The sequence below is a fragment of the Panthera onca genome, chromosome D4, assembly GCF_046562875.1.
Source record: "Panthera onca isolate mPanOnc1 chromosome D4, mPanOnc1 haplotype 2, whole genome shotgun sequence".
Lineage (NCBI taxonomy): Eukaryota > Metazoa > Chordata > Mammalia > Carnivora > Felidae > Panthera > Panthera onca.
Window position 1 is genome coordinate 91,247,759 of NC_138351.1, and position 23,345 is coordinate 91,271,103.

The window sequence follows — 23,345 nt, forward strand, 5'->3', positions numbered from 1 at the left end:
CCCCCCCCCCCACTCAGCACTCCAGGTTCTGTGCCAAGGGCTCGGTCAGTCACCAGCACCACGTCTGTCCCTGCTTTGGAAGCGATCAATTTAGGATCGCCCCATTTCACAGAGGAGGAAACTGAGGCCCAGGGAGGGTAGACAAGTGGCCCCAGTCGCGCTCAGCCTGAGGCTTCCGTAAGCCCCGAGGGAGCCCTTCCTGCCAGCCCGGGGCCACTCACTCGCTCCAGCGCTTGACGATGGCCGCGTTCTTCTTGGCCTTGAGGGTGTTGCTGGCCGACTCGGAGGGGGGCTCCAGCTCACACGACAGGTTGTAGCTACAGGACAGAGAGGCAGCTGTGAGGCGAGCAGGAGGCACACTCGGGTCTCCCTCCCAGAACCTGCCTGGCAGTGGGGGTCCAGACGCCCAGCCGCCACCAGGCAACGGAGCCCGGTCCTGAGCAAGATCCCACACCGCAGCCCGCCCGCCCCTGCCGTGCCCCACCCGCACCCAGCCAGCCGCACCTCTCCGTCTCGCTGAGTCGCTCCATGGCCCGGAACCAGGCCCCAAAGTGCTCCTCGGGTGTGATGCTGTAATTGTTGCAGGCCGACTGGAGCAGCTTGATCTGGGCGATCACTTCGAATTCCTGGGGCCCAGAGGGAAGGACGGGACAGTGGTGGGATGGATGCGGTGCTGGGTGTGGCCCCGGGGGGGCTGCCGGGGAGGTCGTGGGTGGGGGTGCTGGGCGGGGCAGGGGCCCAGGGTCTCTGTGTCCTCTCCTACTCTCTACTCCCGCCCAGGGCCACTCTGTTCTAACAAAACAGCCCCTCCCAGGAAGCTGTCCTTGATTCTGGCCTCCTGTACCCCCCTCCAGTGGGAGAGGTCCCCCCTCCTCTGTGTATCCAACTCTCCCCACAAATATAACAGGAAGCAGGATGCAGCTGAGGCAGGTCTCTGATTTCCACTCCCCCCCCACCCCCCCGCCAACACGTACGGACGGCAGCCGCTCACCTTCCTCCGCTTCTCGAAGTTGATCAGTCTCCCCTGGAAGGCAGACAGCCAGCGAGCATCAGAAGGCGTCCCCTTGCCCATGACCACCCCTCAACCCCTCTCAGGCTGCACTACCGACAGCATACACCAGGGGGCGGGGTGGAAGAACACACACACACACACACACACACACACACACACACACACCCACCCCTGGGCCTGGGGAGGGGGTGGTCCTAGGATCTAGAGGGTGGTGGGCAGAGGGACAGAGCTTCAAACAACTACTGGCCCAGCCCTCTGAGGACAAAAGGATTGAGGCGTCAGGCAGGAAGGCCCAGCTTGGAGGCCGGGCCTCTCTCCTCCTGTGGTTGCTGCCCAAGGGAGGGCCGTGGGCAGCTGGGCCAGACCCTGGGCAGCTCTAAGCCTCAGCGGCTGGGCACCTAGCTCTGTTTACTCACTGGTGAGCTGGGCAGGAGCCCAGGCACGTGGGGGTGGCTGGGGGCCCTCAGACGAGGTGTGCCCAGCGCTTGAGAGCTCAGGGCTCGGTGAGGGGCGCTTTTCCCTAGGGCTCCAGGACCCCGGCCCCACTCCCGCCTGGCCCCGGCCCCCGGGGCTCACTCACATACAGATAGTCCTTCATCGCGGTGTCCAGCATCACCAGGTCTGTGAGGAAGGTGCCCAGGTAGGGAACGGTGCCCTGGATGACACCCTGTGACGTTGGGGTAGGGCTGATGAGCAACGACTGAGGCCTCCCCCAGCCTCCCACTCGGAGCAGCCCGGGGACCTTTAGCGGTCTCCCCCAGACTCCCTCCCAGTGCCCACAGACCCCAACCTCGCCGAGGTTCTGTGGTCCCTGGACCCTGCCCACCCCTAAGCCCACCGAGCCCAGCTGCCATCGGCACCCTCGAGACCCCCTGCTGGTCAGGGCACAGCCCTGTCAGGGCCCAGAGGATCTCAGGTCACTGCAGCGGCAGGGGGGGAAGGGCTGGGGGCGACCCCTCCTCTCCTGCCTCGGGCCGGCCCCCCCTCACCTCTCTCGGCCTCGAGTGCACTCACCGTCTCCTTTGGCCGCTTCTGGGCTCTCTTGGGGTTCATCTCCAGGGTGGCAAACTTGGAGGTGCCCTCCTGCCAGGGTTGAGGACAGGATCAGTGAGACCCTCCTCTCCTCTGCTCTTTCCCCTCCAGCAGACCTGACCTCGGTATTTGGTCACTGGTCCGAATGAATACTCTGCTGCCACCAGTGGGGTGCCCTGGCGCTCCCGGGGTATGGGAACGTGGGGCCAGTGGCCTGGCCTCCCCAAGCCTGTTTCCTGGTCTGGAAAGTGCAGGTGAGCAAGACACCCACCTCCGGGAGGTCTCCAAGGACTCAGCAGCCCGTGCCCTCTCCGAGGTGGGGGCCCTGCACAGAACTCTCCCACACTCCTCTTCTCCTGGTATCTCACTGCCTCCCCGTGAGTCGTGAGACTAGAGGGACCCCAGGCTCATCCTTCCTCCGCTCCCCCGCTAAGGAAACTGAGGCCCCGAGAGGGGTAGTGACCTGCCCAAGGTCCCAGAGGGACTCAGAGGTGAGTGGGCTGGAGATCTGTTCCTGCTAACTGGTCATCCGGCTAATTTGAGGCCCTGCAGTGACAGCCTGCAGGACAGTCTGGGATCCATTTGTGGCGCCTGCCCCGGGGCGGGGTGAGGAGTCCCCCAGGGCTCCCAGAGCTGCCTCCCAGGACTGCTCATTTGGACCCAAGGTCGAGCAGCCCCTTCGGGACTTAGCCTCTGGCACCCCCTGCGGTACCTTGTCCCCAGGGAGCCAGGGTGTGCCCACCCTGAGCTGTAGCGCCGACGGAAGGAGCCTCCCACCCCAGACCCCAGCCGCCCAGCAGCCTGGAGGAAGCAGGAGACCTGCCGATCCAGCCACCCCCCCGCTCCCCGCCTCGTGAACACCTCAGCTGCTCCCACACCATTCCATTACCGGGGCCTCCTGTCCCCCAAACTACCCCACACCGGCCCATGCACCAAAAAGATCCCACTCTCCCCAAAGTCCAGCCCAGACAGGACTGGAACTTTTCAAAGAAACGTCCACCGAGAACCTCCCTCCTCTGCCCAGACTTTACCTTGATGAGCAGCTCTCTGCTCAGTGAGTAGTTGTTCTCATCCGAGAAAATCTCCGACAGCTTCTGGAAGATGCGGAAACTGTCCCTGGGTGGGGGAAGGGAGGAGAACCATGGGAATGGCAGGGAGGGGTATGAGTGCCCATCCATTTAGGACCCAAGGACCCAACCGCCCAGACGGGTGGTTTTCACCCAGGGTTCTGCTGGGCCCAGGGCGCTCTGTGGGCCGGGGGAGGCGAGCTCCACGTGTGTGGCTCTGTTTGGATCGGTTTGGATTTCAAGGGGACAGAGTGGTGTGGCTGGCAAGGAAACACAGGGAAGTCTCCAGTGTGGCTCTGTCTAGTGCTTGACAGATAGGGAAACTGAGTCCCAGGGCAGAGGTGCTGGCCTAAGGCCAACGGACACTCGGAGGGGTGCCCCCCAGCCAGCAGGCCGGCCTCAGGATTTGCTGCCTCCTGGCAGGTCCCAGGCTCACTGAGGGGACAATGCTCAGTCGCTTGGGGGGTCCCGGGTCCCTCCAGGTGGAGCTCCTGCAGAGAGAGGTCTCCCCACCTGGAAACTTCTTCCCACGTCTTCTTCAGCCTGTGGATGGAGTTGCTCTGCAGGGCCGACAGGATGGCGTAGAGAGACGAGAAGTTCTTGAGGACACGGCACTCCTGGCGGAGGAACAGAAGGGCCGTGGGGTGCGGGTGCAGTCCCCTGAGCTCTGACCTTCCATCCTGGGTGGCACAGATTCCCAGGGAGCCCCAACGAGCACCTGGGCCCCCGTCCGTGACACTCCCAGGGAGGAGGCTCTGAGCTCAACACGAGGGAGGACGTTAAGCGGGCAGTGAGCATCGAGGCAGTGGGATGTGTGAATCAAGGCCAGCGAGCCGCTGGGAAGGGAGGGCTGGGGTCTCTGCAGGGCCGTGGACCGCAGACCACAGCCCTGAGGGCAGATGAAGGCGAGAAAGGGGTTCCCCAGGGCCCCTCCAAGGCATACCCTGGCCACCTCGATCCAGTGCTCCACCACCCTGGCCCTGTCCCGGGCCGTCACAGTCCGGTCCCCCAGGCAGGTGGTGATGACGCAGTTGGCCACACTGTTGAACTGGGTGACCGTGGCGCGGACAGTGGGAGCCAGGTGTTCCTTGCCCTTCTTGTCCCGCTGGGACCAGATGGAGCCCAGGCAGTGGTAGGGCACCACCTTCTTGAACAGCTCCTGGGGGATCAGGGGGAGCGTCACCTAGCACTGCCACGGCCCAGCTCCGCGTCCCCGGTCTCCCTAGTCCCAGGCAGGGTCCCCGGTCAGGGCTGGAGCTCAGGGAAAGCTGAGGATGTGGCTCGAGCCTCGCAGGCCCGGGGTGGGGGCCGTGCCTCTGGGCTCTGTTCTCCGCCGACCGTGGGCGCCCAGCGCACGAGTGACCCGGATGACACACGGGCAGCGAAGAGCGTCTGGCATTTTCAGACGCCCACCCTCACTCACTGCAAGCACCAGAAGCTGGCTCACAGCTGCGCACACCAGGCGGCACCTTCGGCTCCCCCATCGTGGCTCAGGTCCCCCCACCCTGTCCAGATGCACGCTCACCGCGGGCGCTCCACCCACAGGCTTTGTCTGCCATAAACTCCAGGACGTGGCCGGTGCCTCGTAGGTGCCGAGGCCTCCCGAGCACATGGTGGGGTGACCCACGGAGCTGGACGTACCACGGTGAGCTCCACCCCCCCACCGAATGGGCCAGGCTCCGCCCAGCCTTCTACAGCCCCGTCTCGTTTAATCCGTCGTCACTGCGCACAGGGATGGGGTGGGGAGGGTCCCAACTCTGCATCCACAGTCCAGAGACCACGCAGGAACGGAGCTGGGATATGCCGGGGAATGGCAGGGAATGGACCAGAGGCTGGAGGAAAGTGCTCCCCTGCCCCGCCCGGCTGAGAAAAACTGCTCACCGCATCCATCAGTGTGAACTGCTCTGCCACCAGGTCGGGAGGGAAGGCCAAGAGGTGAGGCTTCTCATTCAGGCCATCTTCTGCAGCCACAGGTGACGGCCAGGGAGGCTCGGGCACCGGAGCTGCCTCTAGGTCTACAGTTTGCGATAGAGCTGGCTCTAGTTCCGGAGCTGGGGCTGGAGCTGGTTCCGGAGCCGGTTCCGGAGCCGGCTCTAGCTCTGGTTCTGGAGCCGGTGTTGGAGCTGGCTCTAGCTCTGGTTCTGACTCAGGTGCCAAAGCCGGCTCTAGTTCCGGAGCTGGTTTTAGAAGTGGCGCTGGAGCTGGCGACAGAGCTACAGGAGAGAAGTTTCCAGGTGTCTTTGCAGAGACAGAACCCACCCCAGAGCCTCCCCGAGAAGCCGCGGCCAGGAACCCACACCGGGACCTCTGCCCCACTGCGGTCCCCCGCCGGGGCTCTCAGTCTCTGCTCCTGGCCCCACATCAGCCCCCGGGGGCTCCTCCCTGGGTGGCCCAGCACCGCCCCGGCCCCGTGCACCCCCATCCTCACCCCCCAGCCTTCTCACCCTCGGGCTCGGCCTCCGTGAGCTCTGCGTGCTCCAGCTGGGCCAGTAGAAGCTGGGCACGGCGCTCTAGGTCAGAACCAGGCATGTTGAGCTGCACATAGGCCACCAGCTGCTTGAGGCAGGGAAAGTCTGGGGGCTGACAGAAGTCCTCCGAGTACTGGTCCAGCCAGGTGCCCAGAATGGAGGAGATGGCACTGGAGGGAGGGGGGACAGGCAGCAGAGTCAGCGGCCCGGCCTTTCCTTCCGCACGGCCCCCTGCGGGTCCTCCATCCAGAGGCCAGGCGCACCTGAGCACCGTCCCCCCCCACCGCCACTGGCCGTCCAGGCAGGGGCAGGTCCGGTCAGGAGGCGGGGGCCTGGCCGTCCCCACGGGAGGGAGCCCTCCATCGACGGTGTGGGCACCCCTGCCTTCCTCAGGGAGGCCTGCCCCTCCCCTCTGTCTGTCCGGGGGCCTCCTGGCTACGGCGTAAACTCCAGGACGGCGGAGGGCTGCCGTGTCTGCTCTGTCCCTGCCCTGGCCGCACACAGTAGGTGCTGCGTAAGTGTGTGAGGAGGAGGGAACAGGCCCCGTCCTCCCGCCCAGCCTGCGTGGGCTCTCATGGCCCCTCGTCCCCAGCTCCTGCACCCATGGCTGCCGTACTGCCTTCGAGGCGCCTGGGGTTCTCCTCTCCCCACAGACACTATTCTCAGGAACACTATTCTCAGTCCAGGCAGCTGGACTCAGGGGACTGACGTGTGAGGTCGATGGCTGAGCAGGTGGCTCCCACGCCTCCGTCCTGGGACCCCGGGTCGGGGCCGGGCAGGAAGGGCTGGGGTGGGCTGTGGGGGGGACCCACTCTCTCAGGGGCCAACCTCAGTCCCTGGCCTCTCTTCTGCTCCCCAGGGCCCAGGACCCCAGCCACGGCTGTCTGACTCCTTTCCTCCTGCAGGAGAGGCCCCCACCCCTCGGCCCTCCAGCAGGAATCACAGCTCGTGTGGGAGCCACGGCTCTGCCCAGCGCCCCCGCCCCCGCCCCAGATGTCCCCCACCTTGGAGACGGGGGTCCTCCCATCAGCTCCCAAGTCTGCTCACTTTTTCAGTTGGTCCTGGGGTCCGCCGTCCTCGTCAGAATAAGGAAGGATGCATCCGTATCTAGAGGAGGCCGTGAGGGCATCACATCTACCGTACCTGCTATGATGTCTAGGGTTACTGGCTGACTTCTGGACGAGAACGGAAGCCCAGGAGGGTAGAGTCTGGTCTGGGGTATGCGAAACGTCTAGAAGGGGCTCCGTGCCCACTTGTTGAGTGAACGAAGCCCAGCCAGCACCTTACAGACATCCGAGGGGGTCGGGGACCCCTCCCTGGCCACCCCCAGGATGGGTCCCCCGTATGGAATCGAGGGCGAGAGCAGCTTCGCCCCAGGCACGGGACACCCAGGCCGGAGGCAGAGAGGAAGCACGGCAGCCCCAGGCAACCCCCTCCACGGGCCGGGCACAGGGTGGGGGACTTGTCCCAACAGTGGGACACGACCCCATGTGGGGTGGTCCTCCTGACACCCAGGGTTCCCACGAGACACCTGAGGCTCAAAAAGGTGCCAGGAGGGGGCGGGGAGCCGCTGTGCTGCGCGGGGGCCGTGCTCACCTTTTGAACAGCAGGTCCAGCACCTGCTGGGTGGTGGTGAAGGCTCGGTACGTGCACAGGAAGATGGTGACGTAGGAGAGGTCGCTGCCCTGGAAGGCGGGCACCAGGTGTTCCACCAGCTTCTCCAGCGTGCCAGCCTTCACCGTCCGCACCTTGCAGGTCTCATACAGGTTCAGGGCTGACTCATTTTCACACTGGGGTGGGACACAGGGGCTCAGATGAACTCCCAAGAGCTCAGTGACATGTGGCAAGGGAGCAGACATGCGTGCCCCCAGCAGAAAAAGGTTCTCAGCTTAAGAAGTGGAATCAGAAGGGGCGCCTGGGTGGCTCAGTCGGTTAGGCATCCGACTTCAGCTCAAGTCATGATCTTGCAGTCCGCGGGTTCGAGCCCCGCGTCGGACTCCGTGCTGACAGCTCAGAGCCTGGAGCCTGCTTCCGATTCTGTCTCCCTCTTTCTGCCCAATGCCCCCCACTGCCGTTCGCACTCTGCCTCTCTCTCTCTCTCTCTCTCTCTCTCTCAAAAATAAAATAAAGCATTGGGAAAAAAAGTGGAATTGGAGATGGGGAGGGCTAAAAAATACTAACCCAACACTTTCCGGCCATTCTGTTAGGGGAACTTAAAACGACCGCCCCTCCTTGTATTAGGAGCATCACTCCCGTGAGCCCTGGCAAAACCTGCCCATTCTAGAGACGAGAACACAGAGGCTTATTCTGGGGTGAGAAGAGATACGGCATGTTCAGTGCAGCCCCGGGGAAAGCTGTGGGAAGGAATCAAGACCAGGTCCTAGAGCATGAAAGGGTGAATCACCATGACGACCAGGCGTCCCCTTTGGAATGTTGTGCTGCTGAGTCCGGCCCTACCTCTGACCTGGAGGGGTCACAGGGCTGTGCCCCAGGAGACCGCAAGTTATATAGTAGCCTCAGCCTCCGCCCCTTTTGGGTCAACTAGCCCTTCTAAGCGAGGTGATGCGGAAGCGGAAGGGCTTGAGGGTCTGCAAGGGCGGGCTCACGGCCCCTGACACAACCGGGGGTAGGAATTAAAACGAGAAAAACTGGGGCAACGTACAAAATCACTTGCAGCCTAACGTGAAGTAAAAAAAAGCAGGGAAGTGCCTTTGTTGTGTTTTTCGAAAAGGGTCTTTTTGGCGGGGCGCCTGGGTGGCTCTGTCAGTTGAGCATCCGACTTTGACTCAGGTCATGATCTCACGGTTTGTGGGTTCGAGCCCCGCATCGGGCACTGTGCTGACAGCTCAGAGCCTGGAGCCTGCTTCCGATTCTCTGTCTCCTTCTCTCTCTGCCCCTCCCCCCCGCACAAGTGCGTGTGCGCTCTCTCTCTCTCTCATAAATAAACATTAAAAATATTTTTTTAAAATATAAATGTTTTACCAAAGAGTGTCTTTTTTCACATTCATCAAATACGTGCAGAGGGATGCTCCCGGCCGAGCCCAGGACCAGAAAGTGGGGGGGGGGGGGGGGGGGGCACGAAGGCCCATGATCCTCTGGGAGGGGGGGCTGTGGGGCCCTCAGGCAGGAAGGCCCTGGGAGGGAACCCAACAGAGTCGCCGAGCGGCGTCTGGCCCCCGTGCCTCTGCAGGGTCCCGGCGGTGGAGGCCCCCGTGCCCACACTCACCCCGAGCCAGCGTTGGCCCTTGTTGGCGCCGTGGTGTGCCTGCACTTTCCGCAGGGAGATGGAATGGATGACCCCGTTGACCAGCTCCTCGCCGATCTCCTGCGTGCAGCTCTGTGGAGACAGTGCCCGGCCACCAGGCGGGGGCGTCAGGGGCTGCCTCATGAACCTCCGGTCTGCAGCTGAGGCCCGGTGTCCACACAGATCCCCAGGCCAGGACTAAATGGGCCGACGGCTCGAGGGCTCTCAGGAGTAGTATCGGGGCAGGTGGACACCACCCCCAGCCTCGCCCCCTTCCCACTCCACCAGCCACAAGCTGGGTACGAGCGAGACAAGTCCCCAGGCTCCCAAACCCCCAGCCACCTGCTCGTGCCACCCGGAAGGTGCCTCCCCCACGGTCTGGGGCCCCAGGCCCTCGTCATGTCTCCCCAGCTCATCATCATGCCCCCCCCCCCCCCCCCCCACCCCTCGGCTGACCCAGCAGCTCCTACGGACCCAGCCCCGGAGTCAGCATCACGGGTCTGGGGCAGGTGCTGGGCATCCCCAAAGGCCACATCCGATGCCACTTCCTTCCCTTTCTGCTCATTCAAGCCCGGGTGCTTTCTTGGGTAACAGAGGAGTTCCCCTTCCCTGTCCGTCATCACGTGCATGGGGACGGGGTGAAAATGATGACGGTGCAGGCATCTGGGCAGAGGACTGGGCTTTCACGGGACTCAAAATCACAGGGCTGTAGAAAGGGGGATCATCTGGCTGCTCCCTGGACCAGGACCAGAGAGGAAATGCCCTGGTTTTAGGGGGCAGCCACCCCTTCCATGGAACAGGCTGGTCTGGGGGGCCGTGACCATCAAGCCCTGGCTAAGGCCACTTAGTCGCATCAGCCCGGGCCTCACAGCCCCGTCTCCCACCTGCCCCTGTCCAGGGAAGGGCGAGCCCGCAGTGGGAAGGGGACCTCTGAGAGTTGAGGGAGGAGCTGGGAGGTGCCAGCTGGCAGAGGGCCACACTGCCGGTCCTCACCCACAGCTGGGAGTGTGGGTCACTGCCCTGACCCGAGGTGGGCTGCAGCTTACAGAAGACCCAGGCGAAAGTGCCCTCCCTGAAGCCCTTGGCCTAAGCTGGTCCCCACTGTGCCTCTGGGGGCAGCGATGGGGCGCCTGGGCCTCTCGCCTCCTGCCCACCCTTGAGGGCCCTGGGGGGGGCTGCCTTCGGGAAGACCACTTCCTTTGGCCTGTGGCCGCCCTCCCACACTGGGCACCATGCCAACGGGGAAGCCACTGCGATCACATTCTCTCCAGAGAGAGAGCCAGCCGACTTCTGGGAAGCCAGGGGGAACCACAGGCGGAGGTCACCCCAACCCCGAGCGGCACCTCCCACGCCCACGCCCGTCAAATAGCCGGGACACGTGGAGGTCCGGCCTTTCCACTGAGGAAGGGAGATTCCTGAGGCAGAAAAGCTGAGCCATAGGCTCACTTTCCCTTTCCCTGCCTGGAAGAGGCCTCAGAGAAGACAGGCTTCAGGGACCAGCTGTCCCCCTGCTGGACTGGGGACCCACCACCCAGGCACGTTCTCAGGGGTCAGAATGCTTCCTGCAAAGGCCGAGGCTCGAGTGGAAGCACCTGCCCTTCTCCAGGGTTTCTGAGCCACACTTGGCCCAGCTGGGAACCAGTCCGTGTCCAAAACACCCAGGTTGGTGGCAGCGATTTGGAGGTCCCCATGCAGGACCCACCAGCCAGAGGGCACTGCACTTGAACTCCACATAGCACCTGGCTCCCAGCGGGGCTCCGTCAAGGCCGGCCCTGGCAGGGGCCTCGGCCAGGCAGTCGCGCCCCCCCCCCACCCCCCGCCCCTTCCCGCAGGGCCAGAGAGCAGGCCCTGCACTCAGCCACCGCCTCGCTGGCAGAGCAGCTGGCCTGCGTGTCACATGGTTCCTGAGCCCCTCCCCCACCCCCTGGGGCCCCCTTCTGAAGCCAGTGGGGGGTGGGGGGCAGGGCTGACGCTGAGAGGGACAGACAGGGAGTTGCTACCCTGTCACACAGACGCGGGGCTGCTCCGGCCCCTTCACGCAGCAGCCGCCACAGACACAAAACCAGATGCTCAGAGCAATGCCGAGTGCAGGCGCCACTGAAACCATCTACCAAGAGACAGACGACCAGGTTCTCAGGCAAACTGCCCCGGAGCCTGGGCAGAAACTGGCAGACGGGGGAGAGGGGGGGGGGGCATTTGTTTCCGGCTCCTACTCCTTTGCAGGGACAGAGAAGGAAAGCAGCCAAGCGTGGCATCTGCCCCCCGCCCCCGACCCTCTAGGGCAGGAAAGGCAGGGCCCTGGCACCTGTGGGTGACCCTGGGCCACCCTGTTGGCAGTGTGCACAGCATGCGGGCCCGGGAGCAGGCAGCCCGAGAGGGCAGGTCTGTGGCGAGGGGTTGGGGGGCTCCTGGGGGAGAATGGGAGCCGCCCAGCAAACAGCAGATGTCCTGAGGGGAGGCTTCTGTAGGGAAAAGAATGCCACAGGGATGGCTGTGTCCTTGGGGGGCCAGTGTCCCCGGGTCCCCGAGACCCAGTTGGCAGCCATGCCCCACACACTGTCTGACCTTCCACGGCTTGGCTCAAGTGGGGGGAGGGGGGAGGGTACCCCCAGGCCCCGGTAAGCGGAGGCTGGAAGCATGGCACCTCTGTGCCTCACCCTCTGCTGTCCCTCTGAGTACAGCTCAGAGCCCCAGGGACAAGGAGAAATGGCCTGGGTGGCATCTGGTCGTGTGTCACCTGATCAGCCTTCTTAGGGTGACAGGCCAGCAGGATGCCTGTCCCCAGATGACTGCAGGCCAGGCCCCATTCGCTCAAAGGAGAAAAATGGGGTCGCCCGCCCCACCTCCTTTGGGATGGACCTGAGGGGACCTACTGGTCTTTCCCCAGCCCTGCCATCTGTCCCACAAGGCGGCCGGGGCCCACACACCTGGAGACATCACGGCACCTTCATTCCAATCGCCCCTCTGCCCTCCTTGGGTATACATTTCCCGTGGAAGCCACAATGAGGGGCCATAAGGGGCCTCCAGACCCACAGGGGCCTCCACCTTGGACTGGATCCTCCTAAGAGACCTGGTTGAGGATTGGGGCGGACAAAGAAGGGCCCGAGCTTGTACCACAGTGCCCTCCTGTCTTCTCTTCAGGCTCCACATGGAGACCCGGTCACACTCAGGCAGGGTGGCGGCCACTGCCCAGGGCCACTGACTCACAGAGGTTACCCCAGGCCCTCACTGGACACTGACCGGCACCCTGCAGCCCTGGGCACAGGAGGCATCCACCAGACCCCAGGGCACTGCCTCTCGTGAAAGGCTCTGACTTCCAGCTCTGCTGAGCCTCTCTGGCCCTGGCCTCAGTGAGCTCATTTGTGAAATGGGAAAAAGAGCAGCAGCTCCCTACAGGGCAAGAGTGGGTGTTAAGAAAATGCACGCAGCATGCCCAGCTCGGCGCCTGGCCCGTGAAAGCTCCCCGGAAGCAGGGACAGGTGGCGCCCCGGAAGGGGGACAGGTGGCGCCCCGGAAGCGGGGACAGGTGGCGCCCAGGAAGGGGGGACAGGTGGCTCCCCGGAAGCGGGGACAGGTGGCGCCCAGGAAGGGGGGACAGGTGGCGCCCCGGAAGCGGGGACAGGTGGCGCCCAGGAAGGGGGACAGGTGGCGCCCCGGAAGCGGGGACAGGTGGCGGCCAGGAAGGGGGGACAGGTGGCGCCCAGGAAGGGGGACAGGTGGTGCCCCGGAAGCGGGGACAGGTGGCGCCCCGGAAGGGGGACAGGTGGCGCCCCGGAAGCGGGGACAGGTGGCGCCCCGGAAGGGGGGACAGGTGGCGCCCCGGAAGCGGGGACAGGTGGCGCCCAGGAAGGGGGGACAGGTGGCGCCCCGGAAGCGGGGACAGGTGGCGCCCCGGAAGCGGGGACAGGTGGCGCCCCGGAAGGGGGGACAGGTGGCGCCCCGGAAGCGGGGACAGGTGGCGCCCCGGAAGCGGGGACAGGTGGCGCCCCGGAAGCGGGGACAGGTGGCGCCCAGGAAGGGGGGACAGGTGGCGCCCAGGAAGGGGGGACAGGTGGCGCCCAGGAAGGGGGACAGGTGGCGCCCCGGAAGCGGGGACAGGTGGCGCCCAGGAAGGGGGGACAGGTGGCGCCCAGGAAGGGGGGACAGGTGGCGCCCAGGAAGGGGGGACAGGTGGCGCCCCGGAAGCGGGGACAGGTGGCGCCCAGGAAGGGGGGACAGGTGGCGCCCAGGAAGGGGGACAGGTGGCGCCCCGGAAGCGGGGACAGGTGGCGCCCAGGAAGGGGGGACAGGTGGCGCCCAGGAAGGGGGACAGGTGGCGCCCCGGAAGCGGGGACAGGTGGCGCCCCGGAAGCGGGGACAGGTGGCGCCCCGGAAGGGGGGGACAGGTGGCGCCCCGGAAGCGGGGACAGGTGGCGCCCCGGAAGGGGGGACAGGTGGCGCCCCGGAAGCGGGGACAGGTGGCGCCCAGGAAGGGGGGACAGGTGGCGCCCAGGAAGGGGGGACAGGTGGCGCCCAGGAAGGGGGGACAGGTGGCACCCAGGAAGGGGGGACAGGTGGCGCCCAGGAAGGGGGACAGGTGGCGCCCCGGAAGCGGGGACAGGTGGCGCCCCGGAAGCGGGGACAGGTGGCGCCCAGGAAGGGGGGACAGGTGGCGTCCAGGAAGGGGGGACAGGTGGCGCCCAGGAAGGGGGGACAGGTGGTGCCCCGGAAGGGGGGACAGGTGGCGCCCCGGAAGCGGGGACAGGTGACGCCCCGGAAGCGGGGACAGGTGGCGCCCAGGAAGGGGAGACAGGTGGCGCCCAGGAAGCGGGGACAGGTGGCGCCCCGGAAGGGGGGGACAGGTGGTGCCCCGGAAGCGGGGACAGGTGGCGCCCCGGAAGCGGGGACAGGAGGCGCCCAGGAAGGGGGGACAGGTGGCGCCCAGGAAGGGGGGACAGGTGGCGCCCAGGAAAGCGGGACAGGTGGCGCCCAGGAAGGGGGGACAGGTGGCACCCAGGAAGGGGGGACAGGTGGCGCCCCGGAAGCGGGGACAGGTGGCACCCAGGAAGGGGGGACAGGTGGCGCCCAGGAAGCGGGGACAGGTGGCGCCCCGGAAGGGGGGGACAGGTGGCGCCCCGGAAGCGGGGACAGGTGGCGCCCCGGAAGCGGGGACAGGAGGCGCCCAGGAAGGGGGGACAGGTGGCGCCCAGGAAAGCGGGACAGGTGGCGCCCAGGAAGGGGGGACAGGTGGCACCCAGGAAGGGGGGACAGGTGGCGCCCCGGAAGCGGGGACAGGTGGCACCCAGGAAGGGGGGACAGGTGGCGCCCAGGAAGGGGGACAGGTGGCGCCCAGGAAGGGGGGACAGGTGGCGCCCCGGAAGCGGGGACAGGTGGCGCCCAGGAAGGGGGGACAGGTGGCGCCCAGGAAGGGGGGACAGGTGGCGCCCAGGAAGGGGGGACAGGTGGTGCCCAGGAAGCGGGACAGGTGGCGCCCAGGAAAGGGGGGCAGGTGGCACCCAGGAAGGGGGGACAGGTGGTGCCCAGGAAGTGGGGACAGGTGGTGCCCAGGAAAGGGGGACAGGGCGCTGTTGCTACTGGGCAGTACCCAACAACCAGAGCCCCCAGGAGCTGCCGACAGACATTTAGCGGGAAAACCCTGAGGGCACCTAGGGAAACCTGGAGGAGAGCCAGTACGGAGAGGGCAGGTGTCCTAAAACTGCCCGAGCCAGCCCTGCAGCCTTCGGACTTCTTGCGTTTTGCTCAAATGCAGGAACCACAGCGGGAGACAGATCAGAGGGCCTGATCAGCCCTCCTGGGATCCGAGGCTCCTGGGACAGTTTAAACGCGGCACCCCACACCCATTCAGAGTGGAAACTGAGGATCTGGGCTGAAAAGAAACGGACTTCTCAAGTCCAAGTCCTGGTTCATCTCTTAGACCATAAGCTCTAAAAACTGGGGGAGAAGAAAAAGGCCGCTGTGTGCAGCAGGGCCCTGCCTTCAAGCTCTGGGTGGGTGTCCTGCACCCTGAGTCTGAGGGCACAGACGGGACCGAGTGGGGGACAAGAGGTCAGCCCTGGACAGGGGCGAGCCACACTCCCGCCCCCCCCCTCCCCACTGCAGCCGTAGAGGCAAGGGGACCTTTGCTGGGGACCATGCAAGGTGCCTGGTTGCCAGGGCAACCGGGGAGCTTGGGGACCCCAGAAGCTGGAGTTTGGGGACCAGCCTCGTGGAGCCCCCAAAGAGGCTGTCCCCAAGAACCCTTGCCATCAGCCTGAGTCCAAGTTACTCATCAGCATTTAAAGAGGAGGAAGTTTGGGGCGCCTGGGTGGCGCTCAGTCGGTTAAGCATCGGACTTCGGCTTAGGTCATGATCTCCCGGTTCGTGGGTTTGAGCCCTGCGTCGGGCTCTGTGCTGAGAGCTCAGAGCCTGGAGCCTGCTTCGGATTCTGCGTTTCCGTCTCTCTCTCTGCCCCTCCCCTACTCATGCTCTGTCTCCCTCTCTCTCGAAAATAAATAAAAAACAATAAAAAAAAATTTTAGGAGGAGGAAATGTGCCTTGAGCAGGGAGGGGTGAGGGCGCCCCCAGGCTGGCCCTGCCCACCCATCCTTCTGTCCATCCGGGGCCAGCTCCTGATTGTCAGGTCAGCAGGCCACCACAGACCAGGCCTTTGAGGGAGTGTAACTGGTGACAGCTCAGGAGGAGGGTGGCCTGGTCCCGAAGGGGGTGCAGGGCAGGGCCGGCTGAAGGTCCAGTCCAAGAGCAACACCACCAACCACAGCGCCCAATGTCTGCGGGCACTTGCTGGGTGCCGGCCTTCGCACACACTCCTCACGTTTAGACCCCGCAACGCCTCACCTGACGCGTGAGGGAAGAGCTGGGCAGGGAACTCACTCAGGTCAGCAGCCAGGACGCGGCGGCCGGCCGGGGCAGGGATTTCAACCTTGGCCTATGACCCTCCTGGCCGGGCCTGGCCGCCACCCTGATCCACTGTGGCTGCTGCAGTCACAGCCTCAGAGCAGAGTCCAGAGAGGGGAAGGCCTTCTTTAGAGGGCGCAGCCCGTCGGGGATGGCGGGGCCCGGTGCCCACACCTTTCCACGGAGCAGGTGGTTGGTTGGGGCTCCTGCCGCGGGGCCCTGAGGTCAGCTCCAGGACCCAGGCCTGAGAAGCACCACGCCAGCTGCGTCAGACAGCCGTGCGGCCCAGTCCAGGGCCCGGGCACTCCCCTGGCACCTTGTCAGACCACACGACCGTGGCAGTCATGACCTGCCTGGCTCTGACACTGCATCGGGCACCGTGGGGACCGCTTACCAGGCCGCCTCTCGCAGTCTCCACCTGAACCCTAGGAGAGGAACCGGTATCAGGCCCATTTTCCAGATGGGCAACCAAGGCTCAGGGATGGGGAGCAGGTCTAGGGTTTCGAGGGGTCAAGCTGGCACTGCCCCGCAGCTCTCTTCCCTAGAGACCCAGCTCTGGACCAGCACGCACGACGCTGTCCCCCGGTTCAAAAGGACATTCTGCCTCCAGGTGTGACTGGCCAACCAACGGTTCCCCAGGGCGGAGAGGGAAATGCGGAGGCAACACCCACGCCCGAGAGCTCCCCAAACGCGGGCCCTTGAGCCTTATGTCCCGGCCCCGCTCACCAAGCAGTCTCCCAGCCATTCATCTGCTTGCTCCCAGTCAGGGGATGCAGGCCCGGGACAGCTCAAAGTTCTGCTTCTCCTGCCCGAGGCTGCAGATTTCTACTCCCATCCCCTGAGAAGCAGAGTGGGGAGTCGCTTCGCTAGAGCTGTGTGTCCAGGAACACGGCGTCTCGGAGCCCGGGAGGCCAGAAGCCCGAGCCCGGGACAGGGTGGCCACAGCATGGTACTGAGCCATGGGAGCTATCCGGGTGGCCGGTCAGCAGCCCCGGGAGCCAGTCCTCGACTGCCTGGGGCCAGCGTGGGATTACTCCAACCCCTTCTAGCAGCCGTGAAGGCTGGGCCTAGAAACACACGTCCGACTTCTAGGTTGAGGACGGACCGGAGCCCCGCCTGTGAGCAGTCTCACCTCGGCTGCCCCAGGGAGGCAGCTTGGCAGAAGGCACGACGACCCGGTACCAGCCAGCCTGGGGCCCCCCTTCCTCCTCTCCTGGGGTTCACGGGGGCCCAGCAGGTGGCAGTCAGTCCCCTCCTGAACTTGATTTGGCCTGCAGCCTGGAGCCTGCTCCCTCCGAGTTAGCTAAGGAGCCCTCCTCAAAGATTGCAGTGTACAGATAGAGACTCCCTCCCACCCAAGGCTATGCCTCTAGGGCCTCCGGTGTCAAAGGCAAATGAGCCCTGGGGGTGAAACTGAAGCTGCACAAAGCTGATCAGGAGACCAGACGACCGGGAAGGAGGCAGGAGACTGGGGGTGGGGAGACTCTCCTATTTATTTCTACCAGAAGAACAGAGAAGCCCTCCTCATTCCGTTCCATCCAGAGTGTGCTCAGGCCTTACCGTCACATGGTGTGGGTCAGAATCCCATCTCTGCCACTCACTAACTTGGGGCGTTTGTGCAGTCTAACTTCTAGGGCCTCAGTTGTTTCATCTGTGAAATGGGCAATCGATGATCCTGGCAGCAAAGAGAAATGCTGCCTGTGTGTTACTTAGCACAGGGCCTCCCACAAAGCGCTGGCTGGCTCATATGAGCTATGACTTTAAACCTTTGGGGTCCAGCTGTGGGCTCGCTCCTTCCTAAAAGCCCTCCCCAGTGTCCTCTGGCCCAAAGGACTTTTGCCTTCTCTGGTCTAGAAGCATTGCTACCCCTCACTTGCCCGGGGGCTTCTGAGCTGCCTGGACGTGGTTCTGTTCCCCTGACAGCTCCACTGCCCTCCCCATGAACTTATAATTGCCTCGGCAGTGAGCTCTGCCCTATCCTTCTCTGATCCTTGCGGTGGGCTCTCAAATACAGCAGGCCCCCAATAAACAACAGCCCATATTCAAATCCTGCCTGTGCGTCCTCGGCTGGGTGTACGTGAAAATCAGGGACCTCATTTCTCTGCCTCCCTTTATCTGCTATAAAGTGGGGCTGGCTATTACTCTGCAGGGTTGGTCAAAGCCAGCTGGAGAGAGGGGTGGTGCCTGCAGCCAGTACGTGCTGCACCCTGAGAACTCCTCCCTGCCTGGCCAATGTAGTGGCCTGCCCAGAGACGAGGGCATGGGCCAGGTGACCTCCAGAAAGCACAGAACTCCTCAGGCCAAGCTGGGTCAGCAGTGACTTGGCTTTCTCGATCACGATGACGAGTGGATGCCCAGATGTGCAAGGACATCTGGCAGCCCAGAGAGGGAGGGCCTGGGTGGAGGCGTGGTGGGGAAATGGGGGTTGGGGGGGGGGGGTTGGGAGGGGGCAAGCAGAAACTGCCTGCTGGTTTCCAGACAGGACAGGGCCACGAGCAGGGCCGCTTCAGCTCTGGCTTGCTACAGAGACCAGGAAACCAGCCCCAGGATGGTGGGGGGGGGGGGGGGGGCACTGTGTTGGCAGGAGGGACAGGGACTTCCCTGGCCCCCCTCCCTTCGGCCCATGGTAAATGGTCATTGTGTTTGGTTTCCGGCAGTGGCCTCCTCTTCTGCCAGGACCCTGGTTTTCCTGCCCCAGCCAGAAGCTTCCCCTTTGATTTCTAAACAGCGGCCATGGCCTGGATCTCAGCGCTGAGGCCGGGTGAGGGAGAGTAGCAGCTAAAGAGGGAGACAGAAAGGGGGAGGGGAAGCAGGGAGATGGAGGGAAGGCAGACCCCTGGGCAGGGGTAAGGGCTCAGATCTGCCTCTCCCTCGGTTCCTCGACCCTCCAGGATGCAGATGGACAGGGAGGGAGGCATAGAAGCCACAAAGGCCCGCCCCACCCAGGCCAGGAACCTGCCCGGCCCCTGTGCGCACGCACGCCGGACCCTCCCAGCACACAAAGCCGGAGCCACTGCCAGACATAATGAAAGTCAGATGAGCACTGGGCTGGTGTCAGGCCTCCCACCCCCACCCTCCCTGGGGGGCTGCTCCAGCCGCCAAAGACTGGAGCTGTGGGGGGATGAGGGCTGGAGGACTCGCCTGGCGCCGCCATCCGCCAAGCTCAGGAGGAGTCTCCCAGACCCACAGTCCCCTCAGCGAGCTCCCCGCCCCATCTTTCCCCCATGCGGGGCACGGAGACATGCTCTATCCTCGGGCAAATACCTATCTAGGCCCCATCTAGGCACTGGGGATGCAGAGGCACAAGATCCAGGCTGGCAATCTCCAGCAATTACAAGGTACTGGGGCCCTAAATGATGGAAGGGGAGGGGGCACCAAGGGGGAGGGGCTCTAACCAGCCGGGGGCTCAAACTTCACTCTTAAGGCTCTGGCTTGGCCTAGATGTGCCCTGAGCCCCGGGACCCGGGGACAGCCTCTGTCCAGGCCCCACGCTCAGGCAGAACGGGGCGAGGGGGCCCATCCCTGGATTGTGCCAGACTCTGCTGCAGAGTCAGGTGCACAGTCAGGTGGGAGGTAGAGACCCCACGAGCCACTGAGCCTCACTGCCCAGAGCACACCGGAAACGAGGAACCCAGCCCTCACCTAGGTATCCCCAGCCCCCTTTGTGGCAGGCACATGCCCCTTCTCTGGGCCCTCCTAAATCCTTATGAATTCAGGGTGTCGGCATATTTTCTCGTCACCCAGAAACGAGTCACCCCTTCGGCCTGAAAGGCCCTTCTCCCAACCTCCCTGCCTGGACACCTAGAGGCACAGGCAGGAGGCCTGCCTGTCTGCCCTCCACCCTGCTTCTCCGGGCAGCTCTGAACATCGGATCCCTGTCTGCCCCCAAGGGGTGTTGTCTGGAAGGCCCTTGTGGTCCCAACTGCCTGGGAGGACTCTGTCATCCCAACCACTGGTTCACCTCCTGCACCGCCGAGCCTAACCGCCGGTGCAGGCCCAGCCCCTGCTGTCAGAAGTTCACAGACGTAAACAGTGACAGCGCGCGGGAACAGATCTACCTGGGCTGCAGGGGGCGCGGGACTGGCACACCTAGAAGCTCGGTGGGGCCAGGTCCCGGGACAGACGGTGGCGGTGGGGGGAGGGGGGAACCACGAAGTCTCGGCTCTGGCCCCCAAAGCCTTTTGTGCGGCAGCCCCCACGCCCCCCTCGCCGCCCCGGGTTTTGTGCGGAAGGCCCCTCCCCGGCCCGCTCACCCACCTCCAGGCGCGGCAGGTCCGGGTCGAGCTGCGTGAAGCTGTGCAGCACCACCGGGCAGCTGTCGGGGCCGCCCACCTCCAGGCGCACTGCGTCCCACACGCTGCGACTCCGCCGGGAGCCCGGAAACAGCGGCTCGGCGCCGCCCGCAGGCCCGGCCGCCTCGGCCCACATGCGCTGCACCATGAACGTCTCGCGGGCGCGCGGCCGGCCGGCCGGGCCGCGAGACCCGGGGCGGCGCGGGCGCGGGGCCGGCCCGGCGCGCGGCGGCGGCGGCGGCGGCCCGCGCGGCTCGGCGCAGCCTGCGCTCTGCGCAGCCTGCGCTCTGCGCCGGCGGCCCGGCCCCGCGGAGGTCAGGCCGGGGGCGGGGCCTCGGGGCGGGGCCGGCGGCGCGGGGGGGCGGGGCCGGCGATGCCGGGGGCGTGTGTATGTGTGTGTGTGTGTGCGCGCGCGCGCGCGTCCTCGCGAGACTGCCCTAAGCGTGGCCCGGAGTGCACGTGCTGTGCGTGCCGTGGGCCCGCGGTGAGGCGCCCTGCGTGGGTGCGTGCGCTGGTGCAGTGCCAGCGTTGTGTGGGCGTTGAGACTGGTCGAGAGGCCCTGGTGTCAAACCTGCCTCCCACGAATTCCAGTTAAGCCTAGCTCTGTGGCCTCGGACAAATTGCTAAACCTCTCTGAGCCTGTTTCTGCTTCGGGAAGGATCGCAGCGGGGAAGTCATGCACAGCCCTCAGCCGCTGCCTGCGCCTGGCTCTGTGCTCTGAGTCCTGGAATGGTAACTGTGCCTTCGGTACACCCGTGCGCGTAAAGTCTTCAGTGCTGTGTGTGTGTGTGTGGTGTGTGGGGACAAGCCCTGTCCTTGCGGGGGCCTTTGCTGCACTATCACCTGTCAGCCCTGGCAATGCTACCGACCTCCCCAGAACCGGTCTCCCATCGCCGGGCCTCGCTTTCTCTGTTTGTAAGAGGAGAGGGAAGGCCAGACTGCACATTCCGTAAGCGTATCGTGTGTACCCACTGTGTGCCAAGCCTCAGCTATCCATGGATAGTGGGGCCCCCGGCATGCCCCACCCACACGGCAGCTTGAACACCGTCCAGCCCTGAAGCAAGGCCTCGACAAGGACTGGTAGAAAGCCATCCGGCAGTTTCTATGAAGGGTATTAAAAAAAAAAATGCTCATGCCCTTTGATTCAATGATGCACTGGTAGGAATTCACCCGAAGGAAGCAATCAGGGGGAGGGACGTGGGTCTCTGTCAATACAAGCTTATTTATGGAAACGTCGATTACAGCTGTGCCCAACTAGGGCACTTGGGTGGCTGAGTCGGTTAGGCATCCGACTCTCTATTTCAGCTCAGGTCATGATCTCATGGCTCGTGGGTTTGAGACCCGCATCTGACTCTGTGCTGACAGCATGAAGCCTGCTTGGGATTCTCTGTCTCCCTCTCTCAGAAATAAACAAACAAACCAACAAACATACATTTTAAAAAACCTAGGGGCTCCTGGGTGACTCATTCGGTTAAGTGCCCGACTCTTACTTTCAGCCCAGGTTCTGATCTCACGGTTTCGTGAGTTGGAGCCCCACATCGGGCTCTGTGCACTGATTGAGCAGAGTCTGCTAGAGTCTCTCCGCCCCCCTTGCCCCTCCCCCGCTCATGCGCGCGCGCGTGCGCGCCTGCGCTCTCTCTCTAAATAAATTTAAAATTTTTTTTTAAGTTAAAAATAAATAAAGCAAGATGGGTAGATTTAGTTTGGGGTGGAGATCCCTAGGAGGCTGTTTAGGAAGCTTCTGGGCTCTGCCACCAGGGAGGGCGAGAGGTGGGTGGTGCGCATTTAGAGGAAGGAGGGCCTCAAAGAGCAACAGAAGGGTGACCTGCTCACTGGCCCCTGCCCTCTGACTAGCAACTCCTCTTCCCACTCCTTCCCCTGGGGCCACGCTCTCGAGGCGCTGCTGGGAATTCCGGGCTAATCCAGCAGGAGCCTGCCCTCACTTATCTCTCTGCTCTCTTTATCTCCTTCTCCCAGGGAGGGGCCTGGAAAGCGAGCTCAAGCCCATTTTACAGCTGGAAAGGGGCCCGTGCAGGCCAAGTGACTCAAGGGGGTGGGGGGATTCCACCTGCTCCCAGCACGTCTCCAACCTTGAAGGTCCAGGTGCTGGGGTTGGGGCCCAGGTAGGTTGGAGAGGTGAGGGGGGGTGATTCCATCCCGATACCACCTGCCCCCAGCACGGCTGGAGGGCGGGGCGGGGGGGGGTGCGCTTCACTCGACCAATCTCTCTGGTTCGCATCTGTCTGTTTTTACAAAGTCCCCTTCCCTGCCTTGTTCACCCCCACTTTGGGGCTCCCCTCGGGGGTCCTGGCCAACCTGCCCACTGCTCCAGCTGCACGCACATGAGTGTGAACACAGGCACGTGCACACACACCTTAGCTCCCAGGGTGCTGGTGTAGCACAGAGGGCAGGTTCAGACGCTGAAATAACCTGGGTTTGAAGCCCAGCTCCACTTTTCTCTTCCTAAGTGACTCCTTTACCTGTGGGCAAATCACCTCCCCTCCAACGCAGTTTTCTCCCCTGCAAAGGGGGCATAACTAATGAGACAGCACAGGTGAAGCACCTCACAGAGGTGCTTGGTGCCCCCGAGTCAAACGGGCCAGAGACTCTGCCCCACACGGTCAGTGACGGGGGCCGCGAGTCACGGCGCACCTCCCGCATGCAAGACCCTCTCCTGAGCCCCAACGCGCCTCCCTTCCTAATCCTGCCCCAAAGCGGGGACCTTACCAGGGCAGGGGCAGCCCCAAAGCGGGGAGGTGCTGCCTGATAGAAGAACAGAGCCATCCACAAAGTGTTCCTGGCAAAAACTAAACACTCATCCAACCAGGCTTGTGTGTGTAACTACCGTTTTGGGGAATTACAGGGGACAGGGGACCACGTTAAACACAACCCTTGAGGATGCAATCCACAAACTCCAGACTGTGGGAATCTCGACGGGACAAACCACCCAGTTTCTTCAACAAATGCATTTCAGGGGGAAAAAGTAACGGGAAAACCACAGATTAAAAGAAAGGTAAGAGACATCACCAAATGCAACATGTGGGTTTTGTTTAGTAGGGCAACTATTATAAAAAAAACCAAAACAAAACCTAAGGGACCACTGAGATTATGTGAACCCTGTTGGATACTTGATGATATTCCATATCATTTTCTGGGTGCGATCACGGTATTGCAGTTGCTATTAGAGTAACACACTGGGATTTTTACGGATAGAACGACGTGCCCGGGACTTGCACAAGCCTTGTCCGCTGCGGGGGACGGTAGGACACGGGGGTGGTGAGCGGAAACAAGAGAGTCCCCGCACTGGGATGCGTTTATGCACTTTCTCCATTTTTG

General features: G+C 63.8%; 1 protein-coding gene and 1 long non-coding RNA gene across 5 annotated transcripts in view; one reads left to right on the forward strand and one right to left on the reverse strand.

The window, feature by feature from the left end:
* The window catches only part of RALGDS (ral guanine nucleotide dissociation stimulator), a 33,105-nt gene that overhangs the window by 5,361 nt on the left and 4,399 nt on the right, over positions 1-23,345 (reverse strand). Inside the window, exons 1-14 of one of the 4 annotated variants that reach the window (XM_078436295.2) lie at positions 19,975-20,217; positions 8,806-8,916; positions 7,176-7,369; positions 6,627-6,725; positions 5,556-5,749; positions 4,993-5,324; positions 4,055-4,270; positions 3,625-3,728; positions 3,076-3,160; positions 2,027-2,095; positions 1,593-1,679; positions 992-1,024; positions 505-626; positions 222-317 (exon numbers count right to left, since the gene is read on the reverse strand). In XM_078436295.2, coding sequence (XP_078292421.1) covers positions 222-317; positions 505-626; positions 992-1,024; positions 1,593-1,679; positions 2,027-2,095; positions 3,076-3,160; positions 3,625-3,728; positions 4,055-4,270; positions 4,993-5,324; positions 5,556-5,749; positions 6,627-6,725; positions 7,176-7,369; positions 8,806-8,916; positions 19,975-20,157 — 1,925 coding nt within the window. In that variant the 5' untranslated portion in view covers positions 20,158-20,217. Of the gene's footprint in view, positions 1-221; positions 318-504; positions 627-991; positions 1,025-1,592; positions 1,680-2,026; positions 2,096-3,075; positions 3,161-3,624; positions 3,729-4,054; positions 4,271-4,992; positions 5,325-5,555; positions 5,750-6,626; positions 6,726-7,175; positions 7,370-8,805; positions 8,917-19,974; positions 20,218-23,345 lie in introns of those variants that run through there. The other 3 variants (XM_078436297.2, XM_078436296.2, XM_078436298.2) reach the window with 3 other exon arrangements.
* LOC144614107 (uncharacterized) lies at positions 20,359-22,979 on the forward strand. The gene is made up of 3 exons (XR_013551634.2): positions 20,359-20,764; positions 21,987-22,132; positions 22,873-22,979. It is a non-coding gene; the product is annotated as an uncharacterized LOC144614107 (long non-coding RNA).